Source organism: Phyllobates terribilis, unplaced genomic scaffold (assembly GCF_046119375.1).
Source record: "Phyllobates terribilis strain yellow unplaced genomic scaffold, ASM4611937v1 Scaffold_1__5_contigs__length_1240528914, whole genome shotgun sequence".
Taxonomy (NCBI): Eukaryota; Metazoa; Chordata; class Amphibia; order Anura; family Dendrobatidae; genus Phyllobates; species Phyllobates terribilis.
Genome location: NW_027362761.1, coordinates 1,135,126,616 through 1,135,152,670, shown reverse-complemented (window position 1 = coordinate 1,135,152,670; position 26,055 = coordinate 1,135,126,616). Strand labels below are relative to the sequence as shown.

Here is a 26,055-nt window from a genome sequence, read left to right as displayed (position 1 = left end):
TTCAACCTCTCCGGACGGGGCCATTTTAAGACGGCAGAGAGCTTTTCAGGGTCCATTCGTAGACCTGTCTGGGAGATAATATAACCCAGGAACGGAAGAGAGGTCTGCTCGAAGAGGCACTTCTCAAATTTGGCATAGAGGTGATTCTGCCTGAGCCTAAGCAGGACCTGACGAACATCCCTCTGGTGTGTGGGAAGGTCCGGAGAGAAGACCAAGATGTCGTCCAGATACACCACCACGCAGGAATATAGAAGATCACGGAAGATGTCATTGACTAATTCTTGGAAGACGGCGGGAGCATTGCAGAGACCGAAGGGCATTACACGGTATTCATAGTGACCGTCCCGGGTATTGAATGCTGTCTTCCACTCGTCTCCTTGACGGATCCGGACCAGGTTATACGCCCCACGTAGATCCAGCTTGGAAAAGATCCTAGCGCCCTTAAGGCCGTCAAACAAGTGGCAGGGGGTATTTGTTTTTGACCGTGATTTGGTTAAGACCTCAATAGTCTATACAGGGGCGTAGTGCACCATCCTTCTTCTTGACGAAGAAGAATCCGGCTCCACCCGGGGAGGTAGATTTCCGGATGAATCCCCTAGCCAGATTCTCCTTAAGGTATTCAGACATGGCCCGGGTTTCGGCCGACGACAACGGGTAAATACGCCCACGGGGTGGAGTGGCACCGGGTACCAGGTCGATCGGGCAATCATATGGCCTATGAGGTGGCAGTGTCTCTGCTTCCTTTTTGTCGAAGACATCTGCATAGGACCAGTAAGGTGCCGGTAAACCGGGTAGATTAGCCGGGGTGAGGGGCGGACGAACCGGGCAGACCGGGACCAGGCAGGTCTCATGGCAATCCTGCCCCCAACGGAGTACTTCACTGGATTGCCAGTTCAGCACGGGTTCATGTCTCTGAAGCCAGGGTAGACCTAGCAATAGGGAGTGCGAGAGACCGGAAAGAACATGGAAAGAGATCCTCTCAGAGTGCAGCATTCCCACCTCCAGGGTTATAGGTTCTGTGATGAGCAGGATGGTCACCGGAAGGAGTCTTCCATCCACGGAGGCGACTGCCAATGGTTCAGCCAGAGGTTTGGTGGGAATGTGATATTTCTCTACCAGGGACTGGGAGATGAGGTTCCCAGCAGCTCCGGAATCTAGGTGTGCAATTTCAAAGTAGCGGTTCTCTCCCCAGGAGATGGAGACAGACAAAGTCAGGGAAGGAGAGGGTTTACTTTTGCCTAGGACGACCTCTCCGAGTGGTCCTAGGTACTGGCGTTTGGAATGGATGAAGTGCTCCTTACTGCCACAATAGAAACAGCTCCCCTCGGCTCGGCGTTACTCTTGGCGAGATTTGACCATATTGGTCTGGTCGACTTGCATAGGTTCGGGCGAGCGTGCCCGGGGAGTAGTTAATTGCGAGACAGGTCTCTGGAAAGTCGGAGCAAGGCTGAGACTGACCGATACTACAGATGGGCACAGCAGGCAGACAGATGAGAGGTCTGGTTAGATGAACTGGCATAGACAGCAGGTGATAGGCGGAAGTCTCTAGGTAGGCTGTCAGGTGGTCACGGCAAGTGACAGGCGGGAGCCTCTAGGTAGGCTGTCAGGTGTTCACGGCAAGTGACGGGCAGGAGCCTCCGGGTAGGCAGACAGGTGGTCACGGCAAGTGACAGGCAGGAGCCTCCGGGTAGGCAGACAGGTGGTCACGTCAAGTGATGGGCAGGAGCCTCCGGGTAGGCAGACCGGTAACAGGCAGGTGCTTCCAGGTAAGCAGGCGGGTGAGGCCCATAGACAGACTGGCGGACTGAATGGAAGACAGACTGTCGGGCTGGAGAGTAGTCAGGCTGGCGGACTGGACTGATAGTCAGGCTGGCGGGCAGGACTAGTAGTCAGGCTAGCAGCGGGACCTGAGGGCTGAAGCAGAGGTTAGAACACAGTGCATCAACTATTGCTCGTGCACCTCCATTTTGGAGGAGGTGCCTTATATATGGGAGGACCTCCGGCAATTAGCCGGGGACTCCTTAGGGCGGCGCGCTCGACCCCTTTAAGAGGAAGGGAGCGCGCGCGCACCCTAAGCACAGTCCCCGGGAAGCTGCGCGCCGGCAGCAGAAGCAGGAAGAGGAGCGCTGGAGGACGCCGGGCAGGAAGCGTGGCGGTGAGAGGGACGGCGTCTCTGCCTTGCAGAGGGCAGAGACGTCGATGCTACAAAGAGTCAATTGACCTTGCAACAGCTGAAGATGATTTTAAAAGGGCACTATAAAGAAGAGAGTACTTCAGAAATGTTCCACCGACTCATTAACCTCTCACAGAAAAATAATGCATCATCCCAAAGTTTCTTGTTCAGAGCAGTTGAACTGAAGGATAGACTGTTGTTTGCATCCAGAGATGTAGAAGTGGAGGAGAAGTTTGATGCTGGACTACTCCAGAAGAAGTTCTTGAGATCATTGAGAACGGGGTTAATCAGCAAAGACATCAAGTTGCAGCTGAAACAGTATCTAGAAGATCCTGGCATTCTGGATGGAGTCCTAATTGAAAAAGTGAATGAGGCAGCTAGTTTGTAGTCAGAGAGCGAACAGAAGCTAAAGAAAGGCTCTGCTCCTAAAATCACCAAAATGAGTCAGCTGAAGTTGAAGACCCCTGGTGGCCAGTCCGAAGATCATCATGGAGAACCTCCAGTGCCACCTCTGAGAGTGAACCTTAAATCACCAACAAAAGAGAGAACCGCCAGCGCTAACTGGGAGGAAGTAATAGGAGAACTGCGAGCCGAGTTGATTGAGGTGAAAAAGTTGATTCGTTCCAGGCCAGAAAATATATCCCTCAGACCCAGGAGTGGGTTCCAAAACAGAAAATACCTGGCTTGTGAAGCGTGCTGTTCATCAAATCAGAGTACGGTGTGTGTCCACTGTCTAAGATGTGGGGAGGAAGGACATTATGCCAAGGAATGCCAATGGTCAAGGTCGTTTGGGTTAAAAGACAGGAGGTTGCCAGTGCGGGGCAACTGGTAACCGTGACACGGGGGAGACCCCAGAAGCAAATCCAAATCTCACCAAACCCCAGAACGGTGCATGAGGTAAAACGGCTGAATCAGTATCTCCCCAAGTGTGTTTTCATCTACAACAGCTGCAAGAGAGACAGGGGCATCGGTTACTTAAGTAAAGATAGCCTCATCAGCCTAATCGGTGAAAGGTGCTTTATACAGTGCCAGCTAGATGGACTCCTGGTAAAAGCACTGTGGGACACAGGAGCCCAAGCGAGCCTTTTAAATGAAGAATGGAGAAGGCGCTACCAGCCACATACCTGCCTTCGGTCCCTAAAAGAACTCTTAGGACCAGTGGAATTCCACAGCAAAGCTGTCAACCAGACCGAAATCCCTTTCATAGGCTGGGTGGAAGTGACTTTCCAACTGAGGGCCACGAAGAACAGCAACACCAATGAACTTTTGGTACCTTTTGTCGTGACCAGTGATCAGAACGTGGCAGAGGATCCTATCCTAGGTTATAATGTAATCAGTGAGGTCATCACGAAACACAAGTCAGGGAAGCTGGTGGTGGATGCAATTGCCACATCACTTGCCATACCCAATGCCGTGGCGGAAAATGTGATTCATAGGGTAAAGAAAGCAAAGAATATAATGGACCTAAAAGGAGTCAATGTAGGCTGGCGCCTAACCATCATCCCTGCAAACCAAATGGTGGGGGTGAGGTGTGGAGTCCGGGTAGAACAGGGAAGAAAAGTCCAGAAAAGACTGTTCGTGCCAAAAGACTCCTTAGAACTTTCAGAAGGCCTAGTTCAAGGTGAGACTGTGCTTACGATTCCTACTGGTGGGTTTGCTCCAGTGACAGTACCAGTGATGAATACTACGAAACACAAAATTAGACTGGATCCAAAGACTGTGTTAGGTTACATTGGAACTATTAAAACGGTATATCCAGCCAGTGTGACACCCACCCAGGGATCTACCATGAATTCAGTCTCCCCACCAAGGAACAGAAGTTGCCCAGGGAAGGAAATTGCACGACCCACCTCAGGGTCCTGGGATCCCCCAGTATCCCTGGAACACTTGTGTGCTGAAGATCGAGTGATGCTGAGAAAAGAGTATCATGCATTCTCTAAAGATGACTCTGATATAAGCTGTATCCCGTCATTGCAAATGAAAATTAATTTGAAAGACACGACCCCAGTAACCAGAAGTTACATGTCTGTGCCAAAACTTATACACCATGAAGTGAAAGAGTATTTACAAGATCTCATCAACAGAGGTTGGGTCCAAATGTCGAAGTCGTCTTATTTCTCTCCTATTGTTTGTGTTAGGAAGAAGAACGGTACGTTGAGACTCTGCTGCGTTTACCGGGAACTAAACCGAAAGTCAGTACCTGATCGGCACCCGATACCAAAGATTCAAGATATGCTGGATAGCCTATCAGGAAGTACCTGGTTCATCTTGGTACATGACCAGGGAGTGTGGGTGTCTGAAAGATAAACGTCCCAACACATCAACCCGGGCACCTATGGGTAACATCCAAACTACATACCCGTTTGAGATAGTCTCAATAGACTTTCTACATTTCGATACATGCAATGGCGGTTACAAATAGATCTTGGTGGTGATGGACCATTTTACTTGATTTGTGCAAGCATATGTCACCACCAATAAATCTGGTCGAACAGCGGCAGAGAAGATCTTCAATGATTTTGCTTCGAAGTTTTGGTTCCTTACGAGGTTACTCCATGACCAAGGAAGAGAATTTGAGAAACAGCGCTTTGCCAAGTTAGGAAAGTACAGTAGAATTCAGAGATCCCACACAACACCCTATCACCCAGAGGGTAATGGACAAGTAGAACGTTTTAGCCAGACAATATTGTCAATGTTGCGCACTTTAACAACTAACGAGAAGAAAGACTGGAAGAGTTCCCTGTCAAAAGTGGTACATGTCTATAACTGTACAAAGAGCGAGGCAATGGGTTACTCACCTTTCTTCCTATTGTATGGACGATCGCCAAGACTGCCAATCCACATCATGTTCGATACTCCGGTGTCAGAGACTTACAAAACGTATCCGAAGTATGTTCGGAAATGGGAGGAACAGATGGCAGAGGCATATGTGACGCCTCTACTCAGAGAAGCCCGTGTTTTACCCTGGGTGTTGGGGGACTTGGTGTCGGGCCCTGTGATGGAGAGGTGGGATGCAGCCGTGGCCCAGGCCCCGACCCGTGCTCAGGGCCGTCACATTAGAAAGAGATGGTGTGGGCTTGTCCGGGTTGAGTGGCTTATTTTAACGACTACGCCACCTGTGGTGCCTGGTGAAGGGTCACCAGTGCCACTACAGTCCGCTGAGGCCCGGTGTCATGGCGGCCAAAGTTCTCACTGCTCCCCACAGACGGAGCAAGGCCTCAGGGCAGAGGGACAGGAGGATGGGGGTAGTAGTTGAGGGAGACGGGCGCCGCGTCTCGCGGTGTGGCGCAGAATAAACAGTCCGGAGGCCATAGGGGTGAACTTCCAAGGCTTTACTCACTTTAGAGATGGCAGAAGGAAGGCGACTTCCTGCTCCTCGCGGAGTCCTGGGGTCACCAGGGACGGGGGTCCGACAACCGAGTAAGTCCAGCATTCAGTCGAGACCTTATACCAGAGTGTTCCTGAACTACAGACCAAATCCTTTCCTGTCCGGGTGCGTGCAAATAGGCCGGGTCTCCCTCTGAGCTCCTCTCAGAACAAGGGTACGGGTGGCAATTCCTCTCCATCCGATGCCCGGTGGGATCCTCTGGGCCTAACCGGGCTTTCCCGTCCAGGACGTAGAGTAGCAAGGTCGGGTGTCGGGGGCCGGTACCCCTCTTGCAGCTGGAGTCCCTCTGAATATATCAGGTTGGCGAGGACAGGTGGCGTATACCGCTCCGTCTGCATCCTGCCTGGGATCCATTTGCTACGGAGCCACACTCTTAAGCTCCGGGCCTTCCTGATCCTGGTCCTTGGCCGGGTTGAGACATTCCTCGTCTGCAACCTACCTCTCATCCCAAAGGCTGGGGTATGAAGGCTGTGTCCCTTGCCGGTGCAGGCCCACACAGGATCTGCGCTCCCGGAGGGAAGTCACATTACACACAGTATTTTGACAGCACAGTACGACCAAGGCCGACTAGCCAGGTTGCGCCAGAGAGACGAAGCACTCTGGACCAACTAATTAACTAGTGAGAAATAGCAGAAGGACCAAGATCAAAGATGGCTTTTTATTAAATATGAAATTTAAAGTGTAACTAACTTGTACGTCCTCCACCCTCACCCACTAACTGGTTCCTACCACTTTGTGTTCCCCAGTCTCCCTGTAACCAGGGGAGCAGCACCTAGTGCATACCAGCTCCCCCTGGTGAAGAAGTGTCGTGTTGGATGCAAAAGGTTAATCACGACTATCACACTGGCCTTACCTCAGAGGAGGAACACTACACTCCATTAGAGAAGTGCAGCATTCCTGTGTCGGTCGTACCCTCAGGGGCGCCACACATACAACATAGCGTTCAAAGTGGTTACGCAAAGTCAAAGCAAGAGTAATGTGACATGCAGAAGTAGTGCTGTTGCAGAGTATGACATGCAGAAGTAGTGCTGTTGCTTCCAAAGCATCCAGCAACTGTTACAAATAACACAAGCACAGGAGACAGGAAGTGTTGTGCTCCAGAAGCATCCAGCAACTAGAGGGGGTAACACAGTCACAGGAGACAGGGAGTGTTTTAGCAGAGCCCAAGGGGGATTGTGGGGAACTTGTTATTGTAGTCTGGCTGAAGCCGAAGAGAAAGGTGGTGTGTTATCTGGATCTCACAGAAGGCAACTGAACAGGATTCAGATCAGGAGAGAAACTAAACACAGGTCAGAAAAACTCCCTGAACTAACAGTACAGAGTATTATTGGGCAGGAAGATAAGGACAAGAAGGAATTGTGTCACAGGGATCATCTCCCTCATCAAACCCTCCCCCCACTCCATCTCCATGCAGGATAAAGAATTCTGTGTACTATTGAGTTCTTGTGAAGGAAAAGCTTGTGGTTGTGTATGCATAGAAGTGTTCTGCTAAGAGATCTAATCTATTCTGAATTATGCTACTGAAGCAACTGTAATACTGTGCCTTGTGAAGAAACTACTGTATTGTTATTGGAGCTGTTTGCTCAAGAAACTCAGACTGTACTGTAATGAAGATTGTTGCTGTAATATCCCTGAATTACACTGGCCGTGCTTCAAAGTAAATTCCACTATTAAACTGTTAAAAAAAGACTCTTGTCAGATGTGTCTGGTCAGCAACTGAATCTATTGTGTGCCTGAGAGAAGCTGCAGCCTATGGTCTCCCTGAGTAACAGTTCCCCCAGGATTCAAAAGAATTCATGAAACCCGTCTCGCCCTATCTGAACCTAGTGGCTTGCGTGTAACTCACACTTGTACAGCAGAGCTGAGATTCCAGTCGCAGAGCTGGCACAGCGGTATGGCTGGGTTACCCAGCAATATTGCAGAGCTAGGTTTCTCAGATGGTGGTGTCATGCTGTGGCGCCACCCAAGTCGGTCCATATGGCCTGAGAGAATGATATCATATTTGTTGTGCATCAAGTTGCCAGGGTAAACCAACATTCAGAGCAGCAGGGGGAGTCATCCGAGGCAGGCAGAGGACGCAAAACCCGGTGCTGGAGTTATGACAGGTAACACCAACATGAGAACATGAGGTAAGATTTCTATGGAATACACCTTTTAAGATTGCGATAACATAGACATATGATATACACTGCTCAAAAAAATAAAGGGAACACTTAAACAACAGAATATAACTCCAAGTAAATCAAACTTCTGTGAAATCAAACTGTCCACTTAGGAAGCAACAGTGATTGACAATCAATTTCACATGCAGCTGTGCAAATGGAATAGACAATAGATGGAAATTATTGGCAATTATCAATACAACCTCAATAAAGAAGTGGTTCTGCAGGTGGGGACCACAGACCAAATCTCAGTACCAATGCTTTCTGGCTGATGTTTTGGTCACTTTTGAATGTTGGTTGTGCTTTCACACTCATGGTAGCATGAAACGGACTCTACAACCCACAGAAGTTGCTCAGGTAGTGCAGCTCATCCAGGATGGCACATCTGTCAGCGTAGTGGCCGGAGGCTGGAGGCGCTACCAGGAGACAGGCCAGTACACCAGGAGATGTGGAGGGGGCAGTAGGAGGGCAACAACCCAGCAGCTGGACCGCTACCTCCGCCTTTGTGTAAGGAAGAACAGGAGGAGCACTGCCAGAGCCCTGCAAAATAACCTCCAGCAGGCCACAAATGTGCATGTGTCTGCACAAACGGTTAGAAATCGACTCCATGAGGGTGGTATGAGGGCCCGACGTCCACAAATGGGGGTAGTGCGCACAGCCCAACACCGTGCAGGACGCTTGGCATTTGCCACAGAACACCAGGATTGGCAAAGTCGCCACTGGCGCCCTGTGCTCTTCACAGATGAAAGCAGGTTCACACTGAGCACATGTGACAGACGTGACAGAGTCTGGAAACGCCATGGAGAGCGATCTGCTGCCTGCAACATCCTTCAGCATGACCGGTTTGACAGTGGGTCAGTAATGGTGGGGGAGTGGCATTTCTTTGCAGGGCCGCACAGCCCTCCATGTGCTCGCCAGAGGCAGCCTGACCGCCATTAGGTACCGAGATGAGATCCTCAGACCCCTTGTGAGACCATATGCTGGTGCGGTTGGCCCTGGGTTACTCCTAATGCAGGACAATGCCAGACCTCATGTGGCTGGAGTGTGTCAGTGTGGCGCCCCTGAGGGTTCAGTCGCCACAGAGGTACTGCACCTCACCCAGATGTGTGGTGTCTCCTTCTCTCAGGTAAGGAGGGAGTGCTGCCCGGAACCCCAACACCCGCATCCAACACTACACTGCTCCAGGCCGGCTGGAAGGGCAAGATGCATGTGCGCAGCTGCTGAGCCCTGTCCCTGGCTGGAGTGGGGGGAACCTAAAGGTAGGGGGAACCAGTAGTGTGTGTGGGTGGAGGAAGCAGTTTAGGGGAGCACCATAGAAGGAGGCTTCTGGCTTTCATAGACCAGTTGCCGCAGCCTTATTCTAATCCCCGTGAGGGTCAAGCAGGTCCGGGAACTCCAGTAAGACAGGAAGGACTTCAGAGCACCTGAGCGGGATTGAGAGTGGGGAAGCGCAGGGCAGGAGGGAGAAGACCCAGCGTGAAGACGGTCTAGCTAGGAACACAAGAAAGCGGGGTTCCGTCAGGTGCTACCAAATCTGCCTGAGGAGGAGATGAACCACTGCCTGGTGAGCGCAGTGCGACGTGGGAGGCTAGCACTCATACAGGGCACCAGTGGAACTTTCATAAGAACTGTGAGTAAAGACTCGGATGACTGCACCGTACTGCCTCAGTCAATTATTTCAGCTGCGCCATCTTTCCCTCCCTGCACTACAACGCCCAGCACAACCCTCGCTTTTTACACTGCCCTGAGGCCTGCTGCTCCACCTGTGGGGAGCCGCTCCATCATAAGCTGCCCTAACATCTGCCTCAGAGGACTGCTCCGCAGCGGCGGCTCCCTTTAGCCCCATTCCACAGGTGGCGTCACAAACACTTTAGAAATCCCCTATAAATAATTCCCCCTTTCGTTGACCGCCCTGGGCCACGGACCTGACCAGCCACCGTGATATCCCCACACCAGCAGCCAGAGGCCCGGCTGCCGAGTACCCCACGGCTCTGGGGGAGCATCATCTGGGGGCGTATCATGTTCATGATCAACCTGTTAACGGTGGGTATTGTGTGCCTAAGGAACTGTATTATGGTACTGAATGTGGCGCCTGCCTCAGAAGAACAGGCGCCATTATGTGCGTGATCAAAAACAACAATATGGAACCTCCCATTGTGGGCCGGGTCCCAGAATAGCGCCAAAAGCACACCCTGCCCCTTGCAACAGTGACTGTCCGCATAGATGTGTCCGTCAAGGCAGGGAGGACGTCGCAAGGAGTGACCGACAGCAGACTGCCATGGGACCGCCCCCGAAAGGGGACGGGAAGAAGAGAGAAGGAATGGAGACAGGGTGTGGTCTTAACCAGTCAAGACAGACCGCACCCGGCAACCAGCATGGACGGAAGCCAGGATTAAGCCTCCGCCTCTGGTCTGCTGCAGTGGCAAGCGACCCCCCTCACCCTGGAGGGAGAAGCCAGTAAATTATCCCCGAAGGATGCGGAATTCCCCAAGAGTGAGATTCTGGAGCTGAGCCAACAAGTAGAACGGGCCCAGCAAGCAGCGGTCACCAAGTGGAGGAGCGAGCTGTTAAGAGAAATTCGCAGCACGGCGGAGAACAGCACAGGATGCCAGCAGTGGCACCCCAGCCCCGGCGGAGCCCGCTGAATACCAGGAGGCCGTGTGCAGCACAGGAGCAGGTAGGAAGAAATCCCCAGGCGCTGCAAGCGCCGACCTGCTCCTGGGCCTCCTTCACCAGCACTCCCCGTACCCCGCCATGCCCTCCCTGGAGCAGCTGCTCAGCCCGGAACCTCCACCCCCGGGCACTGATCATGAGGACCTTCTACTTGGTGCCCTCCCGGAACCTCCACTCCCGGGCGCCGAAGCCAGGAACCTCCTGCTCGGTTCCCTCCCGGAGCCTCCACCTCCGGCACCTGAGTGGGTGTACGGCGCGCCGGCCTTCGATTGGTCCGCCCGGTTCGAGGACCAGCAGCCGTGCCCGCTACTCCCGACACCAGCGCCCCCGGTTGCCTGCCCCAGCGGAGAAGAGTTTAGTTGGGACAACCGAGGGGGACCTGATGGGGTTCCCGCAGGAGGCCCAAGCCGAGGCCCTGCAGAGGAAGGAGTTCTGCAGGCGGGAACTCCAGCAGCTGGAGAAGGAGCGGCACGCTCGGCAGGCACGTTGTGAGCGACTGGAGGCCCGGAACAAGGCCGCAAAGGCTCAAGCCCTTCAGGCGGAGTCTGCCCACCCCAGCCCCCGTGAAGAAGGACTCGTGGTGAAGTTTGACCTGAAGGCTGGGTGGGGCTTCATATGAGATCCCGACTTCGCAAGGGAAATTTTTGTGAACCGGCGGGATGTGGAGCCCATGCTGGTGCAGGGCCATCCTGACCGGAATCTGTACCCCGGTGACCGTGTCACCTACACTCGGCACCACGGGGAACGTGGGTGGTACGCCCTACAAGTGTACCACGTGATGGAGGACACACCCCCGCAGGACATAGCTTATGACACAGCTGGGTCCAGCAAGAACCAGAAGTACCCCAGGCAGGGACCCCACTGCTAGTCCAGTAGGTGGGACTAAAAACTGTAAATAGTCACCCGTAAGGGTACCACCAGTATTTTGTTTTAGTGTGTTTTCATAATTACCTGTCAGGGTATACAGACTCCAGGCTGGGGACTATGAACAGCCAAAAACTTATTTTGTATATAGTTTTGCACTTCTTAAAGTGCTTCCTATTGGTTTTATGTTAGCAACACATGACCTCAGAAGAAAAACCCGTTTGGCGTGGCGGAAGACGTGGTCCAGCACCAGGATCACCTATGCCCTGCAGCCACGCCCAGGGCCCACGTTGAGGGTTTACGGACGGGTCCCTCATGCTGCTACCTTTGCACCAGTTTAAAAAGTAAAAAGGACATCCTGCTACAGAATGTTATTAAAAATGTTTTTATAGTGTAACAATAACCTGTAACGTTCAAGAAAAAGTGCCTCCCAAAAAGGGAAGAAATGTTATGTTTTATGATCTTATATGTGATGCATCTAAAAATTTGAATGTCTGTAATATACCCTGTTTTACTCTGTTCCAGCCCGCGGACGTGCTGTGCTTTACCAGGGGTGAGTGTGGCGCCCCTGAGGGTTCAGTCGCCACAGAGGTACTGCACCTCACCCAGAGGTGTAGTGTCTCCTTCTCTCAGGTAAGGAGGGAGTGCTGCCTGGAACCCCAACACCCGCATCCAACACTACACTGCTCCAGGCTGGCAGGAACGGCAAGATGCATGTGCGCAGCTGCTGAGCCCTGTCCCTGGCTGGAGTGGGGGGAACCCAAAGGTAGGGGGAACCAGTAGTGGGTGTGGGTGGAGGAAGCAGTTTAGGGAAGCACCATAGAAGGAGGTATATACAGGGAAGCCATCTTAGGGTGGCAAGTTAGTCAGTGGGAGAAGACAGTCTGGGAGCAGAGTCTCTTTAGGAGCTCTGCTCCACAAGAAGGGCCCATTCCTAGAGGCCTAGGAGGGGAGCAGAGGAGTAGGCTCCGATTTACAGAAGGGATCTCAGGGGGTATGGCGAGAGCAGTACGGCACCCGTACGCCCCGAATCTGTCAGAAGACAGAGGGATCGCAGGCCGCAAGAAGGGGACCAGCCCCTGGACCAGTCGTGTTACTCCAAGTCTCAGCTGGAAAAACCAGAGGCTTCTGGCTTTCATAGACCAGTTGCCGCAGCCTTATTCTAATCCCCGTGAGGGTCAAGCAGGTCCGGGAACTCCAGTAAGATAGTAGGGACTTCAGAGCACCAGCGGGATTGAGAGTGGGGAAGCGCAGGGCAGGAGGGAGAAGACCCAGCGTGAAGACAGTCTAGCTAGGAACACAAGAAAGCGGGATTCCGTCAGGTGCTCCTAATGCGCCTGAGGAGGAGCTGAACCCCTGCCTGGTGAACGCAGCGCGACGTGGGAGGCTGGCACCCGTACAGTGCACCAGTGGAACTTTCATAAGAACTGTGAGTAAAGACTTGGATAACTGCACCGTACTGCCTCCGTCCATTATTTCAGCTGCGCCATCTTTCCCTCCCTGCACTACAATGCCCAGCACAACCCTCGCTTTTTACACTGCCCTGAGGCCTGCTGCTCCACCTGTGGGGAGCCGTTCCATCATAAGCTGCCCTAACATCTGCCTCAGAGGACTGCTCCGCAGCAGTGGCTTCCTTTAGCCCCATTCCACAGGTGGCGCCCCGAACACTTTAGAAATCCCCTATTAATAATTCCCACTTTTGTTGACCGCCCTGGGCCACGGACCTGGCCAGTCACCGTGATATCCCCACATCAGCAGCCAGAGGCCCGGCTGCCGAGTACCCCACGGCTCTGGGGGAGCATCATCTGCAGTTCCTGCAAGATGAAGGCATTGAAGCTATGGACTGGCCCGCCCGTTCCCCAGACCTGAATCCGATTGAGCACATCTGGGACATCATGTCTCGCTCCATCCACCAATGTCACGTTGCACCACAGACTGTCCAGGAGTTGGTGGATGCTTTAGTCCAGGTCTGGGAGGAGATCCCACAGGAGACCATCCGCAACCTCATCAGGAGCATGCCCAGGCGTTGTAGGGAGGTCATACAGGCACGTGGAGGCCACACACAATACTCAGCCTCATTTTGACTTGTTTTAAGGACATTACATCAAAGTTGGATCAGCCTGTAGTGTGTTTTTCCACTTTAATTTTGGGGGTGAGTCCAAATCCAGGCCTCCATTGGTTAATAAATTTGATTTCCATTGATGATTTTTGTGTGATTTTGTTGTCAGCACATTCAACTTTGTACAGAACAAAGTGTTCAATGAGAATATTTCATTCATTCAGATCTAGGATGTGTTATTTGAATGTTCCCTTTATTTTTTTGAGCAGTGTATATTACACTATGTCTTTAGGTGAAATGAATGCTTTCCTCTAGTGTATGACATTTTTTGTATATATTCAGTATTATAAATTGCTGGCAGCGTCCCCTTGAGTTACTGTGTCAAGCTATTTGCTTTTCTTTCTATATGTCGATGAGGAGCTGGATGAGGCAGGAGTTATAGCAAATCAAAGCCGGCTGACACCTTCTAACAGTAACAGAGAACGACCTATTACTTTGTACTTTTGTCCCATTATGGAGCTGTCTCTTCACATGTGTATTCCCCCAGTGATCTGTCTGAACTGCAGTCTAATTCGCTCAGATCCTTCAGTATTTTTACATTCAGCCATTGCTTTCATCATCCGCCATCAGTCACACTTCTGGAGGCAGTGCAATTTTATGTTCGTTATGAGGAAAACAAACAAAACAAGATTTACTTTACTATCAGAATTACAATCATGAAGGCAGGCGGCTACATTATTCTAGATTCTGAAAACATGGGACATAAGTTCTCTGCCAGGACACCCTCTTTACTAGCACAAAATGTTTGATCATGACACAGGCTTGAAGGTGGCAGATAATGGTAACCACTAAGCACTTTTAACATTTTGCTTAAAGGGAATCAGTCACCAGGTTTTTGCTACGTAATCTGAGAGCATCATAAGAGAACATGAGTCCAGTGAAGTAAAGCTTGGTGAAGTTTTTATAAAATCCCGGTTTTCTCTGCTGCAGATCTAACAGTTCTCTGAATACTGAGCCATGTATAACCCTGCCCACACCACTGATTGGCAGCTTTCTGTGTACACTGTGCATAGGCAGAAAGATGCCAACCAGACATGGGGCGGGGTTATGCAGAGCAGGGGGACTACATGGCACTAGACAACTTCTGCTAGTGATAATCTACTGCTGATGTAACATTGATTTTATTGAATCTACAACATACATTAAATGACACATCACTGGAATCAGGATCTCTGCCCCTACATCATGGTGCTATCAGATTAAATAGCAAAAACTTGCTGATAGATTTTCTTTAAACCCCACTGTATAAACCCCTGTCAAGTCCATACTTACCATTGAAGAAGTTTATGCTTCTTGGCAACTTTGCTTAGTCCCAAAGAGGGCCAGATTAAGGTTGATGGAGACCACTGGACAAACAATTTAGTGAAGATCTCATCTAGACCCCAATGTAGACTTCATTTGGACCCCAATATAGACTTCATCTAGACCCCAATGTAGACTTCATCTAGACCCCAAAGTAGACTTCATCTAGACCCCAAAATAGACTTCATCTAGACCCCAATGTAGACCTCATCTAGACTTTTTATAACAGTCAAATATAACATGATCATGGCACTGTTCATAGAGTTAGTTAAAGGGAAAAAACCAAGTCAATCATTCCCTAAATCTCCAAAAGTGATGGCCACATAGATGGATCTATACCTTAATCTCAGTGAACAGGATTGCTGAGCAGCTATTAGCACAGCCCTGTTTTCATGAGAGATGGTCATCCTAATGAAAAAGTGATGGGATACTATAGGGAACATTTTAAGAGCCTCTCCTTTTAAATTTTGGGCCCTTTGAAATATTTCTACAAGACTTTCCTCCTCAATGTCAGTGTATGTGGTATACAGATAGGTCCCATGGTGGTGGAGGCAAAGACATGTGCCCATTTTTCCTTCCTTATAATCTTGCCAAAATCTGATCTCTTTTGATTCTGGGTAGAGAGAACATGTACGTTACATCTGTCAGAGGCCGCTGGCTCAAAAAAGCAACACTTGGTGCAAGCCTCTCCATCCGGCAGATTCCAGAGGAACACCGGTCTATTCTTCACCCTTTATTCCCTGTACAGGGATCTGGGCTTAGATAGCTTCCACTGAAGAGCTGCTTTCCAGAGGAGCAAGCTATAGGCAAGAGAATGGTCTGGAAGCCAGGTGAGAACCAGGAGGTCAGTGTAGGGAAGAAACCGTAAAGAAGGAGAAAAAGAGCCAAGGACAAAATCATACATACATTTAAAGGAGTTGTCCGCTACTATTGGTAATTGGCCAATGTATTTTTATGTTGAAAAGAAGTTTCTTTGTAAATACCTTGCGCTGCTGTTACTGCCTGTGAGCGGCGCTATTGCTGGCCGCTCCCAGGCATCACGTGAAGCCCCGCTGATGTCACGTCAAGTGAGGCGTGACATCAGTGATGTGGTCCCCACGGTGTATTCTGGGCTGTGGGCGAGGTTACCCTGCGTGTCACACCCGGCATCCACCGCGCACTCTCCCTCTCCTCATTCATTGGGAGAGCGCGCGGTGGATGCTGAGTTTGACGCGCAGGGTGGCCCCGCCCACAGCCCAGCATCCACCGCGGGGGCCACGTCACTGATGTCACGCCTCACTTGACGTGACATCAGCGGGGGGTCACGTGATGCCTGGGAGCGGCCAGCGGTAGCGCCGCTCACAGGCAGTAATATCAGCGCAAGGTATTTACAAAGAAACTTCTTTTCAACATAAATATACATTGGCCAATTATCAATAGTAGTGGACAACTCCTTTAAAAAAAATAAAAGTCGATTTTAAACAGAAATGGATACCACCCTGGATGCCAAAACCACATATAGCATCTGCCCCACTAGAAGCTAAATCATTTGTTTAATGCAAAGATTAAATTGAATCAATATCCCAGAAGTTTGCATAAGCTCACAGATACAGTGTCTGCATTACAATAGAAATCAAATAAATATTATTCTAAATAGTATACAGTCAACGTGCAAATAAGGCCCACATGAGGGGGGATTATCCTTATAAGTACTATAATTTAGGATGACATAATGGGAAACAGTGCACCCAGCATACAGGTACAAGACTAGTGTTGCATAGTTGGTGTCTAAAGTAGACAGTATGCAGGTATGCACAGGATCCCACAAGGCACTCCAAGGTGTACAGAAAAACCCATGCTAAGAGGGACAGAAATACAGTTAGGTCCATATATATTTGGACAGAGACAACATTTTTCTAATTTTGGTTTTAGACATTACCACAATGAATTTTGAACAAAACAATTCAGATGCAGTTGAAGTTCAGACTTTCAGCTTTCATTTGAGGGTATCCACATTAAAATTGGATGAAGGGTTTAGGAGTTTCAGCTCCTTAACATGTGCCACCCTGTTTTTAAAGGGACCAAAAGTAATTGGACAATTGACTCCAAGGTTATTTCATGGACAGGTGTGGGCAATCCCTTCGTTATGTCATTCTCAATTAAGCAGATAAAAGGCCTGGAGTTGATTTGAGGTGTGGTGCTTGCATTTGAAGGTTTTGCTGTGAAGTAAACATGCGGTCAAAGGAGCTCTCCATGCAGGTGAAACAAGCCATCCTTAAGCTGCAAAAGCAGAAAAAACCCATCCGAGAAATTGCTACAATATTAGGAGTGGCAAAATCTACAGTTTGGTACATCCTGAGAAAGAAAGAAAGCACTGGTGATCTCATCAATGCAAAAAGACCTGGGCGCCCACAGAAGTAGGCGATTCGATATCAAAATCAACGATAAAGAGAAGACTGCATGAAAGTAAATACAGAGGGTTCACTGCACGGTGCAAGCCACTCATAAGCATCAAGAAGAAAAAGGCTAGACTGGACTTTGCTAAAAAACATCTAAAAAAGCCAGCACAGTTCTGGAAGAACATTCTTTAGACAGATGAAACCAAGATCAACCTCTACCAGAATGATGGAAAAAGAAAAGTATGGCGAAGGAGTGGTACAGCTCATGATCCAAAGCATACCACATCATCTGTAAAACATGGCGGAGGCAGTGTGATGGCTTGGGCATGCATAGCTGCCAGTGGCACTGGGTCACTAGTGTTTATTGATGATGTGACACAGGACAGAAGCAGCCGAATGAATTCTAATGTATACTGTGTGCTCAGATCCAGCCAAATGCAGCCAAACTGATTGGTCGTCGTTTCATACTACAGATGGACAATGACCCAAAACATAAAGCCAAAGCAACCCAGGAGTTTATTAAAGCAAAAGAAGTGGAATATTCTTGAATGGCAAAGCCAGTCACCTGATCTCAACCCAATTGAGCATGCATTTCACTTGTTAAAGACTAAACTTCAGACAGAAAGGCCCACAAACAAACAGCAACTGAAAACCACCGCAGTGAAGGCCTGGCAGAGCATCAAAAAGGAGGAAACACAGCGTCTGGTGATGTCCAAGAGTTCAAGACTGCAGGCAGTCATTGCCAACAAAGGCTTTTCAACCAAGTACTAGAAATGAACATTTTATTAACAATTATTTAATCTGTCCAATTACTTTTGGTCCCTTTAAAAACAGGGTGCACATGTTAAGGAGCATAAACTCCTAAACCCTTCATACAATTTTAATGTGGATACCCTCAAATGAAAGCTGAAAGTCTGAACTTCAACTGCATCTGAATTGTTTTGTTTAAAATTCATTGTGGTAATGTCTAGAACCAAAATTAGAAAAATGTTGTCTCTGTTCAAATATATATGGACCTAACTGTATATACATATATTGGGCAGCATATCGTGGACAATCAAAAATAAAATATAGTAAATAGGCAAACCAGTGAGGTGGTCCAGCAGGAAACACCCCTGATGCGCGTTTCGCCATCAGTTTCTTCCAAGAGGTGATCTTGGGGCTGGTTTGCAGACTATTTATGCTATAATCCACCTATGGGAAGCAGCGTCATGTTGGCACTTGAAACAGCAAGTCAGATTATAATTGGCAATTGGGAGCAGGATTTCAGGAGCTTAAATAGCTTGCAACCCCACCCAGACCACACAGTATGAAGCACACACTGACAGAAGATAACTATATATCGCCCAGCCTGGACGTAGCTGCAAGTCCCAGAGGACACAGAACTAGAACTGTTGCCTTGCCAATGTCCACAACAAGAGTGTGGTGCTTCCTGGCGACAGAAGTAGAGACAAGAAGAGTAGGCACAGATACAGAGCACTGTTAGCAAACCAATGGATAGGGAATGGCCCAGTAATTATGGAAAGAGTTGATAGGTAGTCACTCATCTATTGTGCCTCAAATATTCCACCATCAACTGTGAGTGGTATTACTAAAAAATGGCAACTCAGCCACGAAGTGTAGACAACATAAAGTTAGAGAACGGGATCACCGAGTGGGCTCGGAACTTCATGGCAAGGCTTCTTATGTCTGAGTAGCTGCATACAAGCCTTAAATCACCAAGGACAATGCCAAGTGTCAGATGTAGTGGTGTAAAGCAACCTTTATTGGACTCGGAAGCAATGGAACCGTGTTCTTTGAAGTGACGACTCACACTTCTCTATCTGGCATCAGATGGGATTTGTGAATAGTGGTTGGCACAGAAGTCAGACTGCAGGCTGTCGAAAAGGTGGTTGGATAAGAGGTGGGAGGAAAGTTCAATGTGGGCATGCTCTTCAAGGAGTTTGGAGTGAGCAGTGATATGGGGCGATAGGTTGACGTAGAGGTTAGCTTCTTCAGGATAGGTGTTATGGCTGAATGTTTGAAAGAGGAAGGGAAGACACCAGAGGTTAATAAGTTGAAGAGATGGGTTAGGACTGGGATAAGCACAGTGGTAAGGCTGGGGAGAAGGTGGGATGGGAAAGTGTAAAGAGCACAAGTGGTGAGGTGTGATTTAGATAGGAAATGTGCTCTTGATTGCATTGAGTGGTGTTCCTCAGTCTGCGCATCTTGTACTGTTGCAAAACTACAGCTCTCTGCACATCCTCACCACACTAGTAAATCCTCAAGTGCTCGGTGCTCCAAGTTAGGACATAGAAAGAAAAATCTGGCACTCTGTTTCACTGCTCCAAGGTGCTTGCTTTATTTACATGGTGCAAATACAGGAACCATACCGGCAATAAAACTGCTAGTAGGTTGGGAAGCACTAATGAATGATACCTTTGTCTTACCTTTTGTCTTGCTTGTAATATTAAGCATTCGTCTGATAGCAGAGAAGGTCCCAGGTTTCATACGGCTATCATAACCAGGTCGGTGCTAAAATTGAATAATATGCATATGTAAGTATGCTCCATAGCTTACCTAAATATTAAAAGTGAGACAGTAGATATGCTTTCTCACTGCTCTAAAAGAGAAGATACCCAGAAGAAAAAACATCAATCATGACAATATACTTCAGCACACAAATGAAGAAAAAATAATTATGCTGAATGTGACTATTTATTTCTCATTGGCAGAAATTTTTCAACATTTCAGCCCTGAAAGGCCTTTTTCAAGTTTTATCTGCGTGTGGAGAGATAACGAGGACGTAATGGTGTTACGGAGCTTGTCGTAAAGCTCCCGCAAGTGGTATGCACAGCATCTCCACTTCCTTACATTTCCCCCTTCTTTAACGATGGCTGTCCTCGGCCATCTGGAACCTGTAAGACACAAAGAGCAGTCTCACCACCACACAGCATGTAATGCATTTTAACTGTAAGCAAATGTGGCACATCTTCTTCCTGTGAGGTAGAGTCGACCTGGTCCTTTTTGATAAGGACCTCGGAACAGTAACGCAGTCCATCAATTTGAAAAAGGTCCATAGGACAGAAGAACAGTGCGTTAGCTCATTGGCAGTCCTTAGTCCTGGATATGGCTCTGTCCATAACTGAGGATGTAGGACCCTTCAGCCTATTTAGCACCTATTAATCCAGCAAGGAAAGGTGCCACAGAACAAGGGGGGGGCGGCATAAAACCAGTTCGGCCTTCCTCAACTACAAGAGAAATAGCCCTCCATTCTCTCCATACTGCTCAGAGTCCCGGGATATTGGACCAAAGGTCTGCTGGACTTGGCTACCCTGGAGCCTCAAACTATTTCGAGTACAAGGGGGTGCAACAGACACAACTTGTAGCCTCTCCAGTTTCTGATTCACTTGAGCCACTTCTTCAGACCTATTTCAGACCCAGTCCCTCTTCCCTCACGTACACAGCAGAGTGGGCATCTTGAGCCACATAAACTGCAGCTGCTATGACAGTGTCGGGGTAACCCCTCCTGCAGCCCCCAATTCTCCACCATCGATATAGAGGGACGACTTTTTCTCCTTAAGAGCACCTCTTAAGTGCACCCATGGACACAGAGTTACTGGGGCCTCAGTAGTAGGAGACTCCTCTGTCAGCAGTAGAGGCTTCACCTTTTTGGGTCTTCTCCTAGTCATCAGCCCCCATCACTATGCAGGAGACAGTCACCTTACACCATCCTCTGGGCCCATCTTCTTAAAGGAACCTCAACCTCTGCCTGTGCTGTAAGCTGTGCATAGGAGAGGGCAGGTAGTCCCGCTTTACAGAGCAGCAATTCACATAAATTATGTGCCTGATATGTTCTTTCTCAATGAAGCCGTAGCCCCTCTCCTTGTTGAAGGACAGGTCCATCCGGTGAGCCAAACGTTCTCCTTCTGGGCTGACAATTCAGGCCTTTGCGCTCTCCTCCCTGTAGAATCGGCGTCTCTGCCTCCTACCGGGCAGAGACGCCGTTCCCCACACGGCCGTGGTCCCGGTCCCCACACGGCCGTGGTCCCGGTCCGGCGTCTTCCTGTCCTCCCGCTGCTGAGGCGCGCACTGCGCGCAGCTTCCCGGGCACTGTGCTTAGGACGCGCACGCTCCCTCCCTCTTAAAGGGGCCGTACGCGCCGTCCTAAAGAGTCCCAGGCCAATGGCAGGAGGACTGCCCCTATATTACGCACCTCCTCCAAAATGGAGGTGCCTGTGCAAGGTTGTTGTTTGTGTGCTAACACTCTCCTCAGCTCTCAGGTTCCTTGCCCGCCAGTCTGTCTAACAGTCCTGCCCGCCAGTCTGTCTAACAGTCCTGCCCGCCAGTCTGTTTACCTGCCATGCCCGCCAGCCTGCCTACTCGGAGCACCTGCCAGTTACCTGCCGTGTCCGCCAGCCTGCCTACCTGAAGCATCTGCCAGTTACCTGCCGTGCCCGCCAGCCTGCCTACCTGGAGCACCTGCCAGATTACCTGCCGTGCCCACCTGCGTACCCGGAGCACCTACCAAGTTACCAGCCATACCCGCCTGCTCGTTTACCCAGAGTACCTGTCTGGCTATCCGCCATACCCGCCTGCTTTTCTACCTGGATCACCTGCCAGTCTACCTGCCGTGCTCATCCGCTGTACTGATCAGCTCCTGCCATCTGACCTGTGGGAGTCACCTGCTCTCACACAAGGTCGGTCCCAGAGTGGCATCTGGTTCACCTGCCCGGTCCCTCCTTGGTTCACGGAGTCGACTAAGCCGCCGTGTGACCTGGGTCGGTCCGAGTAGGCACTTAGTTACGCCCCTCTGGTCCCTCCTTGCATCAAAGCACAGAGGTTCCACCACCCGGATCCGTAACACTCCCTCCTTTTTTTCTCCTCTTCCACTTCCACTTCAACAATCCACTGTGCCATGGCAGTAACCTTCTCTTTGGTAGGGGTAGGCGGTGGTGGGATACCCACCGGTAGTTCTGCTACTCTCTTCTCTGTCAGTTGTCCCTTTTCTGCAGTCTTACTATCTGCAAAACTCTTCTCCCTCTTGCCCCAGGGACACCCACTACATGCGGTTCTGCTAACTAACCAGACCTGAGGTCTGCTACAGCAGCAAGCAGGGCCCTATCTAAATCTCTACTAGGAGATCATGTCCTGTGTCCCCATGTAGCTCCTCCCATGCTGGGCTAGTCCCAAATATTAACTCTATCTATCCCTACTAAGTACCTGTTGATGGACAGAATACAGCCTTGTCACATGACAATACAGATTATGAAACATGCAATACAGTAAACATGCAAAACAACAAAAGCATTATTTCAGCACAGATCCTGAAAGGAGTATGCACAGCATCACCACTTTCTTACAGTGCACAAATCACTTACAAAAGACCATGTTCATAAAGATGCCTAAATAACTCTACCATATATTATATTTTGCATTGTTAAGAAGAGACACCACACAATGCCTGAGAAAATACTACCATACAATGCTGAAAAGATACCAACATATAGTGACCAAAAGCAGCATTATTCAGTGCTGTACAAATTGCTATCCAATTAATATTAAAGGGAATCTGTCATCAGGTTTTTGATATATGATCTGAGAGCACCGTATTGTAGGGGCACAGAGCCTGATTCCAAAGATGTGTCACTTATTAGGCTGTGTTGATGTGTCAATAAAATCAGAAATTTTATCAGCATGGGATTATCACTACAGGATATATTATCACTGTCAGTTCAACAATCTTTGCACAAATCTGTAGCACAAGTGAAATTTACGAAATTTTGTAATATTTCTTAACAGATAAATTTTCTTTTTTCTCCACCTATGAGCCACTTCTTCCCCTCTCCTCTGCCTCCTAAACTTATCATTCACTCTGGAAAACTGTTAAAATTGTCTTGGTCAAAGCAAGACGGATGGCCAGATCACTGATCAGCTTACAGCTGGCAATTGAAAGCTATGAAGGATGGGGAACCAGAGAGACAGGTAAAGACACACACCTGTTTTGCTGCTTCCTAGTTAGAATTGTATCTGCTGGATTCACAGCTACACTGCTCAGTGCTGATGGTGCTGTTTCTCAGAGTGTTCAACATAGGTACAGGAGAGCAGGAATCGCTAATGTCTGTGTGTGGGAGACATTATAGCAGCTACTCTCCACCCACCAGCTCAGTGAGAACTGAATATTAGAGATACAGTTTGCAGAAGAGAAAACTGCATGATCCGAGTCATATTATGGCCAGAAATTCTGATATTCCTCATGTACACACATGGTTCTAAACAACTGGTTCTAAATAGTCACTTGAAATTACAGGGAATGTGTCATTAGAAAATGACCCATTGTTTAAATCAGGTTTTTGTTTTAATCATATTTAAAACATATATGGCATTGTTTTGGTTTTTAAATATCTCAATTTGTATTAAAAAACATAATTAGTAATCTTGCGGTTTTCGCACTGGCTGCTTATGCTATTTTATGCTCACACTTCCATTGCTTTCAAGAGGAATTTTCAGAAGTCACATTATCATAACAGGATTATAATGTCACATAATACAGCTGATAACACAGTATCTGATGACCCTGTTCCCTTTACCTTCACAATGACCTTTTCACACACTCGTTAGATGATTCAATACAAAATATAGGATCAGAGTCATTTTATTGCTGTGAATCTCCTAAAAGAACAGGAAATAGGAATCTGGAATATCCCCAGTGGCCAGTGTGAAAAAAAGATTTGTAATTGTTATTCCTAACACAGATAGTGATATGGAAAAAAAAAATGAAACATTTCAACAAATTTAATACATATAAATATATAATTATATTCAACTGTGAGAGATAGAATCTAAAAAAAAAACAGAAAATCACATTGTATGACTTTTACATAATTAACTTTCATTTTAATGCATTAAATAAGTATTTGATACAATAGAAAAACGGAACTTAATATTTGGTACAGAAACCTTTGTTTGCAATTACAGACGTTTCCTGTAGTTCTTGACCAAGTTTGTACACACTGCAGCAGGGATTTTGGCACACTCCTCCATACAGATCTTCCCCAGATCTTTCAGGTTTCGGGGCTGTCACTGGGCAACATTGAGTTTCAGCTCCCTCCAAAGATGTTCTGTTGGGTTCAAATCTGGAGACTGGCTTTGGCACTGCAGGGCCTTGAAGTGCTCTTACAGAGCCACTCCTTAGTTGCCCTGGCTGTGTGGTTCAGATCATTGTCATGCTGGGAGACCCAGCCACAACCCATCTTCAATGCTCTTACTGAGGGAAGGAAGCTGTTGGCCAAAATCTCGCGATACATGACCCCATCCATCTTCCCTTCAATATGGTGCAGTCATGCTGTCCCCTTTGAAGAAAAGCACCCCCAAAGTATGATGTATCCACCACCATGCTTCACGGTTAGGACAGTATTCTTGGGTTGTACTCATCCTTCTTCTTCCTCCAAACACAGCGAGTGGAGTTGATTAATGTTGCGTGAGCATCCTCGGTTAACCCTTTCGCCGAGCACGCTCGGATGCAGCCTGAATATTTTCGGCATGCTCGGCATCTATTCTCGAGCCGCCGAGGCTTCATGTGTCGCGGCTGTTAGACAACTGTGACACATGCAGGGATTGCCTGTTTGTTAACAGCCACGACACATGCAGCCACGGCGGCTCGAGCATAGATGCCGAGCATGCCGAAAATACTCGCGCAGCACCCGAGCATGCTCGTTGAAAGCGTTAACCGAGCACGCTCGCGCAACACTAGAGTTGATACCAAAAATTTATATTTTGGTCTTATCTGCCTGGACATGTGCTGGCGTAAGCAGGGGGACCTTGCGTTTGAGACTGTGGTCCCAGCTCTCTTCAGGTCATTGACCAGGTCCTCCCGTGTAGTTCTGGGCTGATTCATGACCTTTCTCAGAGTCTTCCTTGCCCCACGAGGTGAGATCTTGCATGAAGCCCCACACCGAAGGAAGATTGGCAGTCATCTTGTGTTTCTTCCATTTTTTAATAATTGTGCCAACAGTTGTTGCCTCCTCACCAAGCCACTTGCCTATTGTCCGGTAGCCCATCCTAGCCTTGTGCAGGTTTACAATTTTGTTCCTGGTGTCCTTAGACAGGTCTTTGGTCTTGGCCATAGTGGAGAGGTTGGGGTGTGATTGATTGAGTGTGTGGACAGGTGTCTTTTATACAGGTAACGAGTTCAAACAGGTGCAATTAATACAGGTAATGAGTGCAGAGTAGGAGGGCTTCTTAAAGAAAAACTAACAGGTCTGTGAGAGCCAGAATTCTTGCTGGTTGGTAGGTGATCAAATACTTACTTCATGCAATAAAATGCAATTTAATTACTTAAAAAATCATTTAATGTGATTTTCTGGTTCTGGTTTTTAGATTTTGTCTCTCACAAGTGAAATGTACCTACAATAGAAATTATAGACCTCTCCACTCTTTGTAGGTGGGAAAACTTAAAAAATCAGCAGAGTATCAAATACTTATTTTCCCCACTGTATATATATATGTACACAGTGGGTACGGAAAGTTTTCAGACCCCTTTAAATTTTTCACTCTTTGTTTCATTGCAGTCATTTGGTAAATTCTAAAAAGTTCATTTTTTTTTCTCATTAAAGTACACTCTGTACCCCATCTTGACTGAAAAAAAACAGAAATGTAGAAATTTTTGCAAATTTATTAAAAAAGAAAGACTGAAATATCACATGGTCATAAGTATTCCGACCCTTTGCTCAGACACTCATATTTAAGTCACATGCTGTCCATTTCCTTGTGATCCTCCTGGAGATGGTTCTGCTCCTTCATTGGAGTCCAGCTGTGTTTAATTAAACTGATTGGACTTGATTTGGAAAGGCACACACCTGTCTATATAAGACCTCACAGCTCATAGTGCATGTGACACGCCCCTGGGCCTGTGTCGCGCAGCGTTGCGCACGCGGGAGCTTACCCTGAGCCGGATCTGTTGAGGGTTGTAGTCTCGTGGCGGTGATCCGGTCCGTGCCCAGGGAGTCAGACTAAGT

The 26,055-nt window shown here is 48.5% G+C and overlaps 1 protein-coding gene across 1 annotated transcript in view; it reads right to left on the bottom strand.

The window, feature by feature from the left end:
* HGFAC (HGF activator) overlaps window positions 1-26,055 on the bottom strand; it is a 135,006-nt gene that overhangs the window by 81,769 nt on the left and 27,182 nt on the right. The window contains exon 2 of the mRNA XM_073647610.1: window positions 19,489-19,573. Within this exon, the coding sequence (XP_073503711.1) occupies window positions 19,489-19,573 (85 nt within the window). The remainder of the gene's footprint in view (window positions 1-19,488; window positions 19,574-26,055) is intronic.